We start from the raw sequence: 20786 nt of genomic DNA on the forward strand, positions 1-20786 counted from the left end.
ATAATCTTCTCCATAATTTTCCAGTCACTGAAGTGAGACTGACAAGCCTGTAGTTTCTAGGGTCCTGCTTCTTGCATTTCTTGAAAACTGGGACAATGTTTACCACCTTCCAATCAACTGGGACCCTTCCAGATTCCCAAGACAGTTCAAAAATTGAGAGACGCCTCATGATGACAGCAGCAGGTCTTTGAGTGTTCTCAGATGAATCCCATTAGGCCCAATAGATTTGTTGGGAATCACCTCATCAGCAGATCCTGCACAACTTCAGGGTCAACTTGGAGTTTATCATTCTCACTGGAATGGTCCTCCAGCTCAGGGCACTGGGAACCCCTTAGCTCCTTATCAGTGTTGAAGACAGAGACAAAGAATGCATTAAACATCTCTCCCTTGTCTGTCTCCCTGTTTGTGAGGTGACCATCCTCACCCTGTAACAGGCTGGCACTGCCTTTTGCCATTAATGTATTTAAGAAACCTCTTTTAATTGGCACCCACTTCTGGCCAGCTTCAGCTCCAATTGAGCATTAACTGCATGGATTTTCCCTCTACAGTGATGAGCAGCATCTCTGTATTCCTCCCATGTCACCTGACCTTGCTTCCACTGGGCATACACCTTCCTTTTTTGCCTTATCTCCAAAAGAAAATCCCAGGTTTCTGCCTTGTCTCCTTGACTTCCGACATTTTGGAATGACAAGAACTGCAACAGAGAGCACATAACTGACTTAAATCATAGGTTTCCTGACACCCAGAAATAGCTGCTACCTTTGACAAACAGGTAGTGGGAAGAACTCTATTTTCAGTGTCCTCAGAGGCATAACAGGGTGACCTGAAAGGACAGGAGCATCATTCTCTTCCCAGTTTTCCTCCTGTTCTGAGCCTGCCACTATAAATGCAGGCTGGCAGAAGGGGTTTGCCTTGCAGGCCTCTCAAAGAACGATGTAACAGCATCGGCTGCAACTTCTGTGTGCCTGAATTAGTGAGCATTGTGTCTGTCTATGATCCTCCTAGACATTGCATCATGCCTGGATGGCATTCACTTACCCAGAACCATGGTTTACCATTCCCCAACAAATCTGTAGTTTTCTCTGCTTAGCCTACATTCATATTATTCTAGTCACTTAAGAAAACATCTAAAAGGATATAAACACCAATTAAGGCACAGCTACTTTAATGCAATAATGATCAGCTCTGAACATCATTTCCTTGTTTTCTATCAGATAAATCTCCCATATTTGAACATTTAATTTTGTACTTAGATTATGTCTTCTGAGACAAGCTTTAAGCATTACCATCTGTTCTGCAGTAATCACATGATCCTATCACTTTGATTTGGCTGAATACAAATCCCTCTGACAAAAGGAAAACAGCAAAATAACACACATTTGTTCCAAAAATTGCCATAACTGTAGGTTGTTCAAGACCTGCTTTTATAGTGGGGGTAAAAGACTCTCCTGCACACCTCCTGCCCGTGCCCCACGCTGTCCAGGCAACATTCTGACACTGAAGGTTCTTGTTCTAGGAGGACTGAGTCAGTGTTTCAGCTGTGCTCAGCAGCCTCAAGGGCTGGCAGCTCATCCAGAGCCCCTTGCCTCTGCATGCCTGCTAGCACTTGGAAGCAAATCCTGAGTCAGAGGGAATACACCTTTCTCTTGCAGATGTAAGAGCACTATAGTTACACCTCTCAGCAGTCTCTGAGGCATTCCTTCTGCATCTTTGCAGGCAGCTGGTCCACAGCCATCACAGGTTGGCCATTGCCACAACAGATCTTCCCTGCTGGCTTCTAGGAGAAAGGCAACATCTGAGTTTGTGCCCAGTGTTGTGGCCATGTGTATTAGGAAAACTCCAGTGAAAGGCTGGTGCATGGTATGCAAATATTGGAGCATTCTTCTGCTTGGAATAATTTCCCTACTGGAATGGACCTGTTTCCCAATAAGATGCATCTCTTCAGACTCAAAGTGTAGAAGGCAATATATTTTTTTTTAAGATTTGGGAAAAAAGCACAAAAGCTCACTCTGTACTTTCAAAGTAACTCGCAGTTCCTAGCTATGCCTATGCAGACAATGCATACAATCTGGATGAAACACAGAAAAAGGGTACATTTTAAGCCCTCTCACTGCTGCATATTGATACTTATAACTGATTGAAACTTAAGCTATTGATTTATTTTGAAGGAAAAATAAAACAATAAACCAATGTACCAAAAATTCTATCTGAATTTGGTATTATGACTCCTGTAATATAAGAGCAGCTCCCCTGTGAAAAAGTTGAGGCTGTTCAGCCTGGAGAGGAGAAGGTTGTAGACCTTATAGCAACCTTCCAGTATCTGAAGGGTGTCTATAGGGAAGACAGAGAGGGATTCTTCATTAGGAACTGTAGTGGTAGGACAAGGAATAATGGGTAAAAATTGAAAGAGTGGAAATTTAGGTTATTGTGAGGGTGGTGAGGCACTGGAACAGGTTGCCCAGAGAAGCTGGGGATGACCCATCCTTGGCAGTGTTCAAGGCCAGGCTGGATGGAATATTGAGCAGCCTGGTCTAGTGGAAGGTGCCCCTGCCCATGATGGGGAGCGGGAGTTGAACTAGATAATCTTTAAGGTACTTTCCAACCTGAACCATTCCATGATTCTATACAATTTACAGACAAATTCAACATTTTGCTTTCTCTTCTTACATTAATGGCATAAAAAATTCACTGAAAATTACTGGAACATGAATTTATATATAAGGACTTTAAAGGTGAGAATAAGAAAATGCTCAGATTTCAGTGGTGCAAAGACAGAAATGCCTTGGACCATGCAGCATTCTTTTGTGTTCTAGCAGTGTCTTCTCCAAGTTTGTAAGCTTTTACAATGGCTAATCTGAAAGCAGTTGGTGAATATCCATCTCTCCCAAGCATGTTATCTTTCTCCTATCAAGCTAAAAGGGAAAGGGTGATTCATTTTAAGTGTACTGATGACAGAAGAGCTCTGAAAAGCACTTTATCTGAAATACTCTATTTGAAAGGAACGAAGTGCAAGTTAAACAAACACTAACAGCGAATGCATTTTTTTCAGGGGTGGTCCTCTTGGAAAATGTTAACCACATTAAAGTAGGTAGTTATTGAAATATGCAATTCATTTTAAGCTGATAGATGTTGAAACTGTCATTCACCTGAGCAGGTGGTGGAAGAACCTTCTTGCATATCTGCTGATCGGGTCCCTGTACTCCAGCACAGTTGTATCCAAGAGGGGTCTTGTTGGAGCATAAAAGGTTCCAAGGCTTGCCTCAAGCTGTGCTGTGGAGTTCAAACACAGCAGCAATGAAACAAGTGAATCAGTTTCAATTACAACAGGTTGCTCATGTTTGCAGTCACTCAAACCCCTCAAATACTGATGAAATGCGATGTCATTGTAGGACAGATGAAATTAAAATATGACAGATTGTACAAACACAAATGTGCATATAAACTTTCACTTTGAGGCAGAGCTGACAATGACTTTGAGCAATAGAAGCTATCAAAAGGATAATAAAATCTGTAACACATCAAGTTCTCATCAGCAGCCTGCAACTAAAAGTGACTCATAAGAGTAACACTGTTTGAACAAGACCAGTAGAGATGAACTCTCAATTAGCTCAAATTGTCTTTGTCCTTTTAGGCAAACAATGAGGGAATTCGTTTTTTCAGGGATTATTGTGTTAGGTCAGCAGGTAACAGAACCCTCTTCATGATGGCCTTGAGGCCTAAGGAACCTCCTTCAGCCCACAGTTGTTTAAAAATTTGAAATAAAAGGGTCTAGAAACCCTAAAGGATTGATAGCATATAGTGGTAACCTCCGTTGTAATCAATAAAATAAACCCCTTTGTCACACAAGTTCTCTCTGCTTTAAATAAAAATAAACTCCTTTTGTCATACAAGTTCTCTCTGCTTTAAACATTTTCTGACTAATATACTCCACAGCTCAAGCTCTTAGGCATTTTTCTACATGTTTTTAATATAAAATCATAAATAATACAAGTAAATACACAACATACTTTCGTGTCCCACAAGCTTAGCTGAAAGGAAATTTGATGATCAATAACAGTTATCCTATGTGACTTTTGTTTGAGACAACAACATAGTACAAGACCTTGTAGGCAGAAAAGAATTTACTATATATTTATATTGCTTTAAAAGCAAAATATAACCTCTTGTCTCATTAGGCTGACAGAATCTCATTGATTTGCTGTTATTAATGTTTGTTTGAACTAAGCATTTCTGTATTTAGTGATAATGGTTCTTTACTTCGAAGCATAGTTACATTTTGTTTTATTAGGCTCAATAGCACTAAATGTGCTAATAGTAGTGTTAGTAACACAGGCAAACTGTTAATAAATTAGTTTTGTGTTATCTTAAATCTAGATAGTAAGATAAGTTGAACTTTAAAGGTATTTTCTTTCAAAGCAGCAGTCAATTTAGATTAAAATAGAAAAACAAGCCATACTCTCTTGCCATTGCTGTTTTCTTGACAGCATGTTTTGTACTTCTGAAACATTTCAACCAACATGGAATATGAGTAACTACTGCCACAGTTATAGATTCATTAGATAGCCCAGCTTGATGTTGAAGGCAGGATAAAGATCTCAGAGATAACTGCCCCATCACTATAAATAAAAGGCCCCACTGGGTTTTGCTAATAAAAAAGAAAACAAATTACCATGCCAAATTTGTTAGATTCAGATAGAATAACTCCCGGATGGAATAAAATTCCTTCTGCTGTAAACAGTGTTAGGGAGCTGCATGGGGGGAAACACACAGACATCTGTTTATAATGTGCATATTTTTAGAAGAGTTTCATACTCAGCCCTTTTCACAGGTCCTTTTCAAAGCATGTTTTATTTAGAATCAATATGTTATGTTTGCAATGCAGAGCTTTTTTTAATCAGATCCCACAAAATGAGATAGCCGATGGCTTGGCAGCAATGTAGGACACCTTGGAGTTTTTCTATCATCAAACACACCAGAATCCTAAGTATTCTTTCTTGCCACAAAAGATGCCTGGTGTCCAGCTGTCTGCCTGCTAGACTGGAGGATAACACCTTCACTAAATCAAGGCACTTCAAATCTTGAAGTCTATTGAGTTCCAAGACAGGCAGCAAATCAAGAGGAAGGCATCACACCAGGCTGTGGCAGAGATGGGGCTAAACCTAAAATTCATAATTTCATGTGAGGGACCCCAGCTACTACTGCAGGGGGCCAGATTACAGTGAAGACAAGTGCTTTAATCCTAAAGGAGGCAGCAGAGGATAGTGTATTCAAAACCATTGTATCTTGTAATGAAAGAATGACCCTTCAGAAGCACCTTAAAAAACATACTAAAATCTCTTGTCCCTGTTGCAGGAAAACATCCCTCCTTAAGTTGGTTCTGTGTCAGCATGAATATAAACAAACACTTCAATCCTGTATTATTTGTGTGTAACATATTTGTGTGTGCATTTATACAATGCAATGAAGTTACAGCACATATATGCTAATGCTAAATATAAAGTAAAACCTATAGCATATAATACTAAAATATGCATTATTTTAGTGTCACTACTGATACAAATTAAAATGTAGTCAATATATTAGTCCAGATTTTATTGAAATGGCCTGTCTGCATATGATATGTGATTATGAACTACCATAATCTGGCTGTCTGGATTCTTGCTGTTGTCTTCTTCATACAGTCAATAAAAACATTGTCATAATCCACATATGAATTACAAAGACACCACAAAAATACATTAGAAATATAAACAGCCTCTTACCTTCTCTGTCTGGTGTAAGCTTTTGTTTAAGAAGGTGATTGCAAATGGCACTCAAGCAGATATAGCACTGATGACCCATCATGTTCCAGTTCATGGTATTCAGAACATTAATTGCCTGATGTATCTCATCATATTGAATGTACTGGTGGATGATTTCCACAAGGCCCAGTTGTCCTCTTGTGATCACACCTTTAACAGGAAATATTAAAACCAAAGACAATGGCTTTATACTTTGATACAGAGTATATAAAACAGTAGCTGACTACTTTTCAGCACAGTTAATTGCCATCGTTTAAAATTAAGTTGATGGGTTTCAGTATTAAATTATGTGAGGTATTTCCTTAATATCTTGACATATTTAGACTGACTGTGTTTTGGACAGCAGAGAAAAATCATCAGTGAACTTCACATGTGGAAGCTGAGTGAATGTAGCCAAAACTCACCAGTAACATCACATAATGAAGTTTGTTTCAGACATCATAGAAGTAGTTTACTCACAGTTTATTACTGTTGTGTGATAGGTAATAGATTCACTTTCATAGCACCTCCTTCCTGTAGGGAAATACTGCTGGACAACACCAGAACTCAGCCTTTGTGTCACACAAATGTGCCCAAGTATACAAGTGTACAGCAGCTCCAGGTTCAGAGCCACTGTTACTCAATTACTCTCCATACTGCAACAGCCCTGGAACCGCTTCTCGCTTGGCAATATTCTCTAAGTGAAGCATTTTTCCTGTGAGGGGATATCCTGAAAGTTACCACCATCTAGGGAATTCTGAGTTACAGCTGCACATGAAACCAAGAACTAGTTTGCCATAAGAATGTGTATTGACTTGTAGATCTCAGCTTCTGAACAGAAAAGGTGACTGAAAAGCTGCAGAAAGTAATGCCATTTATTGTCTCTGACTGGCCAAATCATCATGTGACACATGGCATTTTAGCCCGTTTTGCCCACTTTGGGTCACTCAGAGTATTCTTTATCAGTACTCCCACAAAGAGATCAGAATAAATTTACTGTTTCTCTCTCTTTAAATAAAAATATGTGGTTTTTTTATTTTCTCAATTTATAGTCTGATGCAGTTTGTTGAAACTAATTTTAAGGAAAAAGTTCTGATGAGAAAGGGAACAAGTTGAATTTCAAGATTGATATTAAATCCACAGAACTGGCTGAGGAAAACAAAATCTGATAACAGAAAACCAGATGTGATACATATAAAATGTACTTCACAAAACTTTCACAAATGTTAGTCATGTGAAATAAGAATTGAGAAAAAAAAAGTGGAGGAAAACATTTGTCTATAGTTTGAGGAGAAGTAATGTGCTGCAAACTTTTATATACAGATCTGATGCTTTGGAGGAAAAAAAGCTTATGTATTTATATTTTATAACAGAGAAATACTGAATTTTTTTAGCATCACTAAAGAAAAGACATGTTTTTCTATTGCAGACATGTTTTTCTATTGTATTTCTCTTTTTCTTTGCATGTATTAAAGCCTGTGGACATTACAATGTGTAATAGCTACATTTAAACTTTTAATATTTAATAGTTATGGAACTTTATTCTTCCTAAATGTTTTGTGTTTTTAAAGTACTATAGAAGCTGGGCAGTCTTCACATTAATAACCAAGTGAAGGTGAAAATACTTTTTTCATGTTATTTAAATATAGTATTATATTTAAAATCCTTTTGAGGCCAGCAATGCTGATCCACTGGCACAACTACCATGTTTGGCATAATCCAAGATCTGGGCTGGCATCAGTGACAAGAATCTACAATGCTTTTGGCAAAGAGTTTGGCACTAGACACCAAAAATATTTGCCATTAATGTTTGAGGGTGTATTTAATATGAACCTTTTCCTGAAATAAATCTGGATAGACAGCACCATGGAGAATTCAGAGAACTTGTACAAAATCATAACATAGGTGGAAGTTAAAAACATATTTGCTTATTCTCACTGACATAGTTTCTTGACTTCTATGGGAAACTATTCCAAGCCACGTGTTAATTATGGATTTTATTTCGGTTCTGAAGCCTGTCTGGGTCTTGCTGTCATGGACCACTAAATTTTCTGTATATTTGCATTATTTCTTAAATAGCAGAGACTTCAAAACTGCTGAGGCTGTGAAGAAGGGCTCACTAATCAACAGAGCATTACCTTGGTAGTGTGGCAAACTGAGTCCAAGGGGTGTAAAGCTGAAAACCAGGGTGAAATAGAGAACAGCTATTTTTGCACAGTGGACTACAAAGAGGGAGAGAGGGAAGGAGGGAGAGAGCTTTGCCTTTTTCCTAGAAGAGATTTTACAGTAATTATACAGAATGAATTTTAAAATGTGATAACTTTCAGCTGTAGAGGTCAACATCTTCCCATTTGGATGCTTGACTTCTCCGGGGTGGTGCAGTTCCAGGCAACCTGCTTGGGAGAAAGAGGTGACAGCCAACTCACTGCCTAATTGATTTAGGAATGGTGCCCAGGGAGACAGTCCAATTAAGTTTACAAGCTGGCAATTAGCAGGAAAGGCCTCTAAATCCCTGTACTGAGAGCCTGCTTGCCTTGGTAAGAACATAAATGTGCTAAGGATAGCAAGGGGAAAGCTGTGCTTTCTGGAAAGCTGTTGTGAGAAAACCTCACAAGGGACGACTGAAGAAAAGCAAGGTAGAGGTGGGTAGAGTGCCTCCTGCTCAGCTCCATCCCGGCCCGAATCAGGACAGAGATAATCTGGAGCGTTTGTTTTTTCTAAATGGCCAACATGCACAAAAACATCAAATAGCTGTTATAATTAGTGTTCTGGGGTACTCTGCAACTATTAAACCTGTCATTGACCTTAATGCAGCTAATTATCTCAAAATAAATGATAACTTGCAAACAGGTTTTTAATAGTTTTCCTGGATAGCAGCAATAATCCGGATCAGGTCTTTTAAAACTACACAATTTATAAGTCAATCCAACATTTTTTTGTTGCAAACATCCTATTCTATTAATTTACCTTTTTGCAGTGACATGCTTGGTTAACTTTTTTCTAATTTGGTCTTTCAAATTTTCAGGTCTGTGGTATTTTTAGTCAGGTTATCCCCTACAAAAGAACATGTGTGTCTCTAATTAAACAAAGAAATATAGTAGGTTTTCAAATCTTACTGTCAGCTAGGTCACTGTTTTGGTGGTTTTTTGGGTTTGTTTTTGGTTGTGCTGTGTTTTGCTTTTTTAAAAAAAGCCTCTTCCTAGTTTCAATAGCTTTATACAACATCATCATTTAAAACTCCCATGAAGATTTAGAGAGGCAATCTTGTTCTTGGACAGACAATGGGCAAAATGCTGAAATTTTCCAGGATGGCTGTCTGCCCTGCTGAAACATTGGCTTGGGAATCAGAGGGTTTAAGCATGATTGTTTTTTTAGCCCTCACAGTGGATTTGCACCACTGTAACTTGCCTGACTTGAATGAAATGAATACAGTTCTCACTGATGAGCCACTGCAGGGGTTTTATTCTTAGTTCAGCCACTGACTCATGGTGTATGTCTTGGAAAGACCTTTAGCTTTCCTTTACTGCCCTTTGTTATTCTGACTGTAAAAGGAGGATAGTTGTGGGTTTACTCTTTTAGAGTCTCCTTATATCTAAAATTCTAAAATTAGTATTATTATTTCTTTTATTCACAACTCCTTGAAAATTAAATGAGAGACCAAACTTCTCTGAAGGTTATGAAAAACTTCCTTCTTCTGAGATAAGTCTTAAAGGAAATAAAAGGTGTTTCATGTAGTGAAGCCAGGAAGAACAGAATACTGGGACAAATATGCATCATACACGCAAAAAAATTACTTGGCAAAGAAAACAGCATTACTATTCTATTATTAAATATAGCTTATTTTAGCTTATTTGGGCTATTAGTACAGAATGAATATGATTCCTAAAATTATATACTACAGATTAAAAGAATTTTCCATATGATAAAGTGTTATGCTTTATAGGAGTAGTGGGGAACACGATGGGACCCTGATCTGACAACAGATTGGGGTCCTATTTTGTCTGACTCCGTATGAAAAGGTATTAAGTCACTGTGAAACATAAAGAACTCCTTGGTTCATATCTTCAGATACCATTGGAACAATTTACTTTTAAGGGTATGTTTCCATATATCTAAAATCGAGGTGTTTCAAACCACAAAAACCTCCTAGGATACAGATGTTTCCTTGAGAGCTCAAGGGTCACCATAGGTGCTAATAACTTACCAAGTTTAAAGTGAAGTACTCCCAAGGGTCCTTTGTCAAACCTGACCAGCAAAAGATCGTGAATGTCCGTGCTGTCAGGGCTGGCAAAGGCAGCTGGAGGAGCAGCCCACTGGATCTGGGTGAGGCTGGTAGGCACCTCAAAGTGTTTACTGAACTGCAGAGTTGCCTCGGGTGAATAGTCTTGTGCCAAGAGCTGAATTTTAACTGGGGACAGTGCCGTGTCAAAGAGTTGCAGCTCCCCCTGAGAGCTGCCGACTATGAATACGGCCCCAGAAGGGTGGTAGGTTATCACAGCAGGGAGCAGCTCTGCCTGGGCTAACAGAGTCACTTGGTTGTAGGCTTCATACAGAATTACTGAGGAGTCTTCACAGCCCAGAACTAGTTTGTCTTCTGTGACATCCCTGCAACAGCTGATGGCCTTGGATGGCAGGGGTATCCTGGTGACGGCTGCACACTGGATTTTGCTCCTGAGGCACTTGTAGACGCAGCTGTCGGCCATGGGCTCTTTGGCTGCTGACACCGAGTGCTCCACTGTGAGCACCTGGTAAGGCTGCTGAGAGCTGAAGCTGGCATGGAGGGGGTCCCACTCTGTACGGACACAGCTCAGAACCTGAAAAAAATCCAGGGGGTGTTGCTTGTCATTTGTAGCAATTCATTCTTACTTTGATTATTTAAAAACAGACTGCTGCAAATATGCTATCTTGTGGGTCAGCAAACTAAAACAAATATGCATTCTTTAAAATCTGCTGGTTTAACTTTTCAGGGATAATTTATTTGATTAAACCCCCCCCCCCACCCTGCAATATAGTTTGAGTCACATTTATTTGTTCAGAGCTATATAACAGGTTAGCAGAACAGAATATAAAAGAGGGGATGGTCCTAGCGGTGTTGGTAAGAGAAATGAGCAGCTAGCTGATATAAAAGAACTGACTATTCACAAGTGGAGAGGGGGAGAAACTCCAAAATTCCTGGAAAAATCTGTAATAGATTACTCTGAGCTTCAGGTGTAGAGGATTCATTCGCTCTGGGCCATGGTAACAGAAAATATTACACTGTAGTAGTAGAAACAACAGCATGTTTAAACAACATCTACTACATATTGCCAAATGAGTAGGTGGTAGATGTTTTTTTGGTGCCATGTAGCTTTAGATGCAGAATAGATGAATTTGTGGTAGCAGGAAAGGGGGGACTTGAAAGTTGAGTGAACTGGAAGAAGAACAAAAAGGCAGAATGTGATAAAAAGACAGCAGCTGGCAAAGAGCAAGAACCTGTAGTGTGGAAACATGGGAAGTACCATAAAGTGGTAGAGGCAACAATGGAGACAGTGAAGATTTGTGTCCTAATATATTTGGGTTTGAGCAAGAGGTGTTGTACAGGATTAGAGGCAGGGAAACCATGTGAGAAAAAACAGCTATAAGAAAGTCACAAATGAGCTTCTGAAAAGCTGTTTCTCTGAAAGAGAGAAAAACCCCATGTCTCTAGAAGAATGAGGGTAGTGGAAGTCAGTCAGAAAGTTGCTGGTGTTTGCTCATGCAGAAATAAAGAGTGAAAGGAAAATGTCAACCTGGGCTGAACTCCGCCCTCAGGTACACCCACAGCAATCTTCACACTGCAAATTAAAGCTGCTGACCTGCCACGACTTTTGGAAGCCCCTCAAGCTCAGGTGGTATGAAAGCATCTTTTACACAGAGAGGGGTAAAATATGTGATTAAAAGGAAGGAAATTTCATGTTGAAAACAGAAGTGCACACATGTTAGAGTAATTTAAATTTGTTTTTCACAGATCACAAGAGCAAGTGAACACATAATTTAGCCTTTCATCCCGCAAAAGAGAGAAAGAAATTCAGATTCTTTTGGTATACCACCCATTACTTCAGAGGTAACTGATAAGTTTATAAACAAGCTATTTGGGATGTTGATCGGACTGATTAGGATGTTTTATTCTGACACTTTACATATTTTGTCAGCAAAAGGGTTTCTCATTCAAAAGAAAGAAAAAAAGGATTATTTCAGTTCTCTGGCTGGAAACCAGTTGACAGTAAATACAAAAGTCTTTGCTGCTTTAAGATGAGTAGGTAGGGACATGCAAAGAACCACTTAATGCAAAAACATCGAATACAGAAGGCAATAAATCCAACCTGTGAAAATCTCATCGACCAATCTCAAGAGAGTAGTGACCAACAAAATTATATATCAAAGAGGAAATAAAAGATTACGTTATTTATATAGTCTGAAAAACATTTTCTCATCTCAATCATTCCCTCACCAATGAGTTAGCCTCTGTAATTAGGCATTTTATGCCCACAAAATGTTGCAGTGGCCACTGTGCAGATGTTAGAGCTGCTGAAGTGTGTTTATTAGGGTGTTAAATTGCATAGCAAGGGAACTCCTAAAAGAGGTTATTGTGGACAAAGGATTACTGTGACCACAGTGTTCTCTAACCCCAAATAAAGACGAACTAAAGTGGTATTGTTTGTTCTGCAGTTTACCCTAAGAGTATGTATGGAGACCCAGGTAGTTCCCTTTCAAATGTGTGAAACAGAAATCTTGCCCAAGCAAGTCTTCAAAGCTTCCATAACTTCAGTGAAATGAGCCTTGAGGCCCTCTGGGACTCAAATTTCCATCTTCCTGTGGCAGGTTTCAATGCACTGCATTATTTAGCTACATATTTTTACCTCAAACCAGTGTTTTTCTCTGGACATCTCCTCACAAGCTACAAGAAAGTCATGAAGATCCACACAACAATCAGGCCTGTGAGAGAGGAAAGGCTGAAAGCACTATTAAATTCTGAAGAGACCCTGGCCTTGAAGGTTAAGACAATAAAGAAGAAAACATGTGAAACATGAATTTCACAACTCCATAGGAGTGACTAGTGGAAAACAGTGAGGGAAATAAGTCACAGAAAAATAAATATTGCCATATGATTCTTTGAGAGGGAGCAAGTAAACTGCACCCAATTCATGATTTTGTTCTGCCTTACAAAAGTAGGACAAAATGAGGACCACTACTTTGAATTTAATAGAAAGTAACATCTTGTATTTTGGAAGGCTAAGCTAATGAGATTTGAGATGAGAAGCCTCCTAGCTTCATATAATTTTGAGAGCAAATCCTTGAAATAAAGTCTAGGGTAGGACTGGTTGCTGTAAAATACCCAATTCTAAACTAGGAAAAAGTTCCTGCAAGGAGAAAAAGACTATTTGCTGCCTTTTGTAACATAAATTTCAGCATAATGTTTAAACACATAAGGCTTGAAGGAAACTTTTCTAGCCACTACTGTTCATACTTTGGCTGAAAACAAGAGAAACGTTTCTCTGCAGATTGGAACAGATAAGCTGCTTCTTATGCATCAGTGGCTTCATGTGCCTCTTGCAGGAAGAGCACCAAGCCGAGAGACCTCTTTGTTCTGGCTTCCAGTTTTGCTGAATGTTACTGGCATTTGGCATTCTGAAGGGGGGAAAAGTGGATATTCTCTTTCATCTGAGAAGGAAAATTTGAGTTTCTCTCAGAAATTACTTTTACTATTCATTCTTCATGCTGCTAACCAGGAAAGTAAATCAGAGAGACACACAACTACAGAAACATGTTAATAAGGCTAAGATAATGCTTTGAAAGATAAGAAGTCTAATAATCAAAACTTTTTTTCCCTCAAGAAGATGGTATTCTGCCAACTGTTCTGTCTGGTAAGTAGCCACATGCCAGTAAAAGGAGTGCACATAGGGCTTTAGGAATCTGCTGGGATTCCTTCCTGGTAAGCAGCAGTTCTCTGGAAAGGGTTACATTAAAAGAGTTAACAAAACATTTGCTTAGGGAATGGAAAAGCAAAAGCCAGAGGAGTTTCCTCAGAAATGGGTAGGACAACTATCAGATTTGTGGAGGAGGGGACATGGCAGTGGATCTGAAAAGACAGAGCTGTAATATCAAAAAGCAGGGCGTGTAATTCTTTCAAAGTTAAGTACTTTCCATAAATATTGGGCTAAGCACTTAGCCTTGGGTTTCCAGGAAAGATTTCTGGAAGTACTTTGCATGAAGTAAAGCCAATTCCTTTCTGCAAAATAAATGCATTAAAAATTTTAAAAAATTTAAGTCTCTTTTATTTCTATGACATGAATGCTACAAAAATTCAGTACATGCATTTAAATATTTTCCACATCATTTATACACATTTCCCTTATTCATGTGGCAGTCATGCCACCACTACTGCACATTTATGCTGTTTTCCCACTGGCCTGGGCTCTGCATCAGCTTATCAGCAGGATGAGGGATGCTACACATGCCAAGTTCTCAAATCATAGAGCAGGGAATCATAAGATTTCAAGTAAAGGAATCTCTTAATCATTATAAATAAGGGGCCCAAACTATGCTAGTTAAAATACTTTCTTTCATTTTATGTTTGAAAGAAATAATAGCACTAGCTTGTGTGGGCAGTATCATTTTTCTCAGTGAAAATCTTTGAACACTTAAAATTGAAGTATTTTGCATAGCATACTGGGAAAGGATGAAGTCCACATATCAAAACAAGACGGAGTTTTAACCAGTAGTTCTTAAGCAGAAAATTGGCTTACCAGACAGATGAAAAAAGAAAACAAAAGAAACAGAGAAATAAGCTTGCTGTGACTGAATTGTGTGTCTTTCAGATGAGAAAAAACATGTTTGATTTATTTCATGGAAGTTAAAAAAAGTGCTTATTTAATTTCACACAGTGAGGTGCCAAATAACAACAAACATTTTAATTAGAAATGTAAAGTGCGAAGCGTGGTGCACACCAGAGTAAAATAGTTTTAAATACAACACTGGGAAGATGAAAGGAAAAAACCCACTCTGTTTTAAAACATTTCTAAAATAAAAATGAAAGCCTCCTACTCTAGCTTACTTCTTTGGCTGCACTGTATCTACAGTCCTACATGCAACCTTATTATTTAGATCTCCAGTCAACATTTATTCTTATTTTCTTTCAAAATTTATCATCATCATCATCATCATCTTTATCCCATATTATTCATTGAACTTTAACCCAAGGTGACCTTGAGAATTTTACATTCTTTGCTGTAAGTGTGTGGGAGGTGTCTCAGCCACTCACTCACATACAGTAGACACTTTCCTGAGCACTATAGTAACTGTAGGACAGGTCACCCACAAAAGATCTGCTGTGCCTATTACACAAATTTAGGTGCAATGTGGGAGCAATAACTATTAAATATTATCACTTGAGAGAAAGAAAAATAATATTTTCCCTCAGAGAAACTACTTTTCCCACAGGATTGAAGGATAATTTCAGTCCTTCACAGTAGCACTAAATGGAGTGAAAATAAACATGGTGAAGACAAATGGAAAGTACTACAGTAACTGAGCCTGGGCATCAGCACCACCTGTTCATTTGTGTTTATAGAATAAAGTTCATGTTGATTTTAACATGACTTTCTCTCAAAGCATTTAATCCAAAGATGATTTCACATCAGATTCTATTTATTCATAGCAAATTGTTTGAAATAATTTCTGGAAGATTCCTCATCTGGTTCTGAAATCAAAACACCAGTGTTGTCTCCAGAGGGAGACAATTCAAATAACACCTTGATCATTGGTAGTTCAACATAGAAAAAGAACACAAAACAAACGAACGCCAAATAATTAGAAAATAAATTAGAGAATGGATGAGTTTACTGGAAGAAACCAATGCACGCAGGAAAGCAGAAAAAGGTCCAACAGACAAACACTCCTGCAGCAACACACATGCATGTATCTAAATGTACATTGCACAATGAAGCATAGAGAATGCTACAGAGAAAAGCACTTTTATTTTTTCAGGGGACAATTCTTCAAATCTTACAGCATTCAACACAGTAAACACTAATCTCAGAAAAAAGTAAAAGAACTTGGGATTTGTAAAGAAAAAGTTCTTTCTGTTTTTAGGGGAATAGTGCTTACCTTTAGCCTTAATGGTAGTTAATGCTAAAACATAAAGCCACATAGTAAAATTCAAATCAAATTTACAGAGTATTTAAAATGTTAAATGTGTTTCTTTTACTAAGCTGAAAAGCTGCTGAAGCACACAATACCCCAAACACTCTATGGGCAATATGAATCATCCCAACACAGAATGGGGAGTTACAGGTGATGATCATGACGAGGGGTTGAGTTGTCTCATCCCAAAGCTATTCCTGTCCTTTTCCTAATGAACACTCTCCTGGTGGGCAGCCAACATCACTCAGAAAATTCTTCCAGGCAGGAAGTAGTATCAAATAAGTGCCCCATTTACCTTTGCTCTGCCCCAACACAGGAGTGTCAGCAGCTGGCAGGTCATTTTGTGGTTTCTGTAGGTGATCACTGAGGTGATGGCTATGGGTGGCACCCATTCATTTCCTTGGGCTTGGTTTCATAGACCCAATATGCCAAATAGCTCTTTATGGTCTTGATATTCAGCAATTTCTTTTCTCTTAATTCCAGATAATAATGCTGTTTTATCCAACTATTATTATTTTATTATTATAATATACTATATATATACACATTATACTATTTACCCAACTATTATTTTCAAGTAAAAAGTACTACACTTCTTTTTGGTAAATGCTCTAAACTGAATGAGTTTGTGCTTGTCATTCTTCTATTGTTGACCATAATTACCTACTGGGAAAAAAGACTCTGTAGGGGAGAAATGAACCTCACTTAAATGCATATTGGGGGCTGATCCTACTTCTAGAACTGCTGAGTTGACATTCTCCCATCCATGCGCAGGAGTTGGTTAAAACTTGGTTGTAATAATGCCAAGGTCATGGGTTCAATCCCCTATGTGGGCCATTGACTTGAGAGTTGGACTCAATGATCCTTGTGGGTCCCTTCCAACTCAGAATAGTCTGTGATTCTGTAACAGTTCTGAATTTAAGTCCTGCCCATAAGGAATGCTAGAGAAATCCAGGAAAAAAACTCAACCAAATAGTACCTTAGGTGACACTTACAGGCTACACGTATAGACAGTGTTTTGACCCTTGCTGAGCATCCAAGAGCTTAAGTACATGGAACAGCCTAACTGACAACCAGCAAGACAGTTTGTAATTCATATATGACTAAGGTTTCCACAGCCCTGGCATAGTGCTTGGTATTTTATTGATAAATATAGGAAAAGCAATTTCATCTGAAGATCTCAGAATTAAAACAGATAAGTACAGGCAAAGAATCAAAAAAGGGAAAGAAACTGAACTAATGTGGCAGTTCTGCTTTTAAAAAGAATTTTCTTATATTTCTATTACACTATGGGCCAAATTAAAATCATTATGGGGCCTAAAGCCTCAGTAGGTATTAATTATCTTTATTGTGTAAAGCACCAGTGATGTGCTTAGGACTATACTAGAGCCTAAACCAGAAAAGGATAAAAACAAGGATTGCTGTGATTTGGAAATCTCCCTATAACATATAAATTGAAAAGTTTTAAACTGACAGGGTGGTTTCTCTGAATTTCTTAGGAAAAAAAAAAGAGTCTCTAAAAAGACCTCCAGAAATATAGATTGCAAACTGCTATGTTGGCATTAGGGAGCTTTTTGGAAGATGTGGAAAGGAAAAGAAAAGGCATGGGAATGTCACTGTCAGAATCTGGACATACAGAGGTCATGGTAAGAACTAAGGTCTGAAATGTGAGAAGGATGAAGTTTCATAATATCAAACTGGCACAGGGACTAGGCTGGAAAAGCTTACAAAGAACAGCCACATGTTTTAGCTCCCAGAGTAATTTTTCTATGTGATTTGGCATAGCTGCAGGGGGAATGGAGAACTGCAGGTGTAGATCAGGCAGAGAGAAATGAGTCAAAGATGACCGCAAGTGGAGAGAGGTCAATTGAAAAGAAGTAAGAAAGGCAGAGCTGGAGGTTATTTAAACTTCAGTTCTACAGTGACTAATGACAGAAATAAGAAAGAAGAGCTGTCTCAACTACCTTTTCTCTTTAGCTTTCAATATGTAGACAATCCCAAGGGAAAAAAGAATCACACTGAAATGAATATTAGTTACCAAAGTAATAGTTCCAAGACATTAAAACATTTCCATCTTCCCTAATTAAAGAGAACAGGATGCTGTTTGTAAGAGTAGCTTATTTTAAAGTGTTACTTAGGGTTTTTCCCCACAGGGAAATTGAAATAGCTAATCCAGAACAGCTATTCCACAGCTGATCCTCAAGTTTGTGCTCTTCTCCCACAGTTAGTGCCTTTTTAGTCCACATTAGAAGTGGCTTAAGATAAACTGAACATAAAATTCAAAATTCAGGAGCATCTATACAAGATGTTAGTCCAGAAAAGCTTTCACATTTTAAGTTCAGGCTCCACTTCTCTCAGATATGCCCAGATGGCTCCATTTTTATAGTTTTACCTAAACAAAACAAATTGGATTAAAATATTCATACAAATGAAGTAGATGAAATGGAAATATCTGCCTAAAAAGGTAAGCTAAGCAGGTGTCAGGTAGAGGGTCAGCCTGTAGCTTTGTCCTAACTTGTATCTAACATTCCCACATGTAGATGGGGAGTTTTTGACTTTCTTTTTAAAAAAATCAGTCCCTGATTTTATCAATACTCAAAGCAACAATTCAAACACCATCTGGGCATAGAATTTTATAAGAAAATACCTGAAATGGATGTAAAATGTCTATCAGTTAACATTGCAGACAATGTAAAATAATTGCATCAGACATGCATACAACAGTTACAATTTCTGACTCAGATTAGTGGAACTCTGACACTTTTATTTTCAGTTTTAGCAGCATCAAAGCTACTCCTTGCTACAGTTCTCAGGTTGCCAGTTTTGATGTGAAAATAGCAAACATACTAAAAAAGGTGCTTTTTCATTAGATAACAAACCTTTGTTTTTAACATTAGAATGGCTGATCTCCCTGTCTTATGTTTTTATCATATCTGCTCTTTATACCTACCTGGATATGCATATAAGTTGAATAGTTCTTTCTTTAGCAAATCTGAAAAAACCACGTAACAAGAGAGTTCAGCACTTTACCTCCAATTTGCCATGTGCACAACCTAATAGCAGTAGGTTGGCTCTGTCCCTCTCACAGGAGATAGGAGACCAAGGCCATGCTCCATCACTAGCTGCTGACCACCAGCAAATGACCATATCTTGCACACAGTTTATTGCCAGGTGACGTTTCATCCTTCTACCTTCTGGTCCAAGTGTATCAGTGTAAGAAATCTGATGGAAGAAAGAATGCAGGAAACATTTGAGGTGATAAAACAGCATAGCAGGAGCAAATGGGAGCATTTACTTTGAATGTGTGAAAAAGAAATGTATATGTACACAGAGTACTGTGTATATATATATCTTCATATAGGCTGTCTGTGAACGTGAAAAATATCTCCTCAGACAGAAAAAGACACGCTCACACTTTTATCTGTGTGTGGGGAGGGGATTGGGATGGAAAGGAATATGAGTTAAGAAGGAATTTACTGCAATGACTCCAATCAATACCAAAATGTACAGTCATGGTTGCTTGACAGCATCGACCTCCACACAGGATTTAAGCTTAGCCACATTAAATGACAAGTTCTGCAAAGCTGGCCACAGAGCTAAGACTAGTGTTTAAGACATAATCAAACATTAAATATATCCTACAGTATTTGGGCAAATATACATCTTTCTTTTTCCTCCCCATTTTAAGGAAATGAAACACAAACATCCGCTCTGCAAAAGAATATATACTTTTCTGCATAATGTGGATGAGCTACAGCGTCATGCGTAAAGTTTATGCAGCTCTTGAGAATTGTGTCTCTTCCTCAGGAAGGATTTGTGGAATTTATTATTCAAACTCTGTTATTTGGAGCATGGTTATTTGAAAACATGAGCAGTGCACCATCTGGGTGACACATGCCAAGGAAATATAGATTGCACCGTATTTCTGCTTAAGGAATTAATGGAAGGTTGATAGCTAGGGGAAAAAAAACCTATCTTGCCATTGCTGGTCAGCAATAATCGAACCACTTTCTGGGGATTAAGCGCATGGCTAAGCCTACTGGACCAGACACTAGCAAAGGGCAGGGGGTCTTCTTATCAGAGAAATGCTTCTGGAGCCAGTCTCACTACATGACAGATTGCTTTCATATTCCTGTCTGCAAGGCAACAAAGGCTGGCAGTAATGCGATAATGCCAGAGTGCAATGGGTGTTAAGAACCCGTTGCATTTATGTATTGTATTTAGTAAATAATCAGGCTCATCCAAATTGTGATCTCAGCTCTCAACCAAGGCCATTAAAATCAAGGTTAATGCTTTAATAATCCTTTGCTGTTTTTTACATGGTCAAAAAGAACCCTTTTCTATTTGCATGGTCATAATATTATTGACCTCTTCATCCCCTGAATACACATCAAAAGGAACTGAAATCAAAGTAATTACCAATGTTGTCCTCTCATGGTAAACATTTAACTCCTTGTTCTGTCTCCTTCAGTAAATTGAAATAGATTTAAAAACAAAGACAGGAAAAACTTGCAAAAAGTCAATATTTTCAGAATATCCTGTGTTTTACTTGTCAAAATACTAAGACGTGTAAAGATAAAACATACACAAGAGTTAACAGGTAGCTGCCACTTGATTAGAACTATATACAAATACTTAATTTGGTGACAACACATTGATTGGGTTGGAAAAGTACAAATACTTTCACAGCTATTAATTAGTCCTGTATAGTAACATTAACTGTTGACAACAATTTCAGATGTAATAACATCCACACATCTTTTGCAAAGTTTCAGGTCTTGCATTAGACACGTCACTCAAATTGGCCTCATGCTACCAAGAAAAGGCAAATTATAATAGTTGGTT

General features: G+C 38.2%; 1 protein-coding gene across 1 annotated transcript in view; it reads right to left on the reverse strand.

Moving 5' to 3' along the window:
• WDPCP (WD repeat containing planar cell polarity effector) overlaps nt 1-20786 on the reverse strand; it is a 147621-nt gene that overhangs the window by 61720 nt on the left and 65115 nt on the right. The window contains exons 11-14 of the mRNA XM_071582045.1: nt 18972-19163; nt 9985-10594; nt 5763-5951; nt 3147-3270 (exon numbers count right to left, since the gene is read on the reverse strand). Coding sequence (XP_071438146.1) covers nt 3147-3270; nt 5763-5951; nt 9985-10594; nt 18972-19163 — 1115 coding nt within the window. The remainder of the gene's footprint in view (nt 1-3146; nt 3271-5762; nt 5952-9984; nt 10595-18971; nt 19164-20786) is intronic.

The sequence above is a fragment of the Pithys albifrons genome, chromosome 2 (assembly GCF_047495875.1).
Source record: "Pithys albifrons albifrons isolate INPA30051 chromosome 2, PitAlb_v1, whole genome shotgun sequence".
Lineage (NCBI taxonomy): Eukaryota > Metazoa > Chordata > Aves > Passeriformes > Thamnophilidae > Pithys > Pithys albifrons.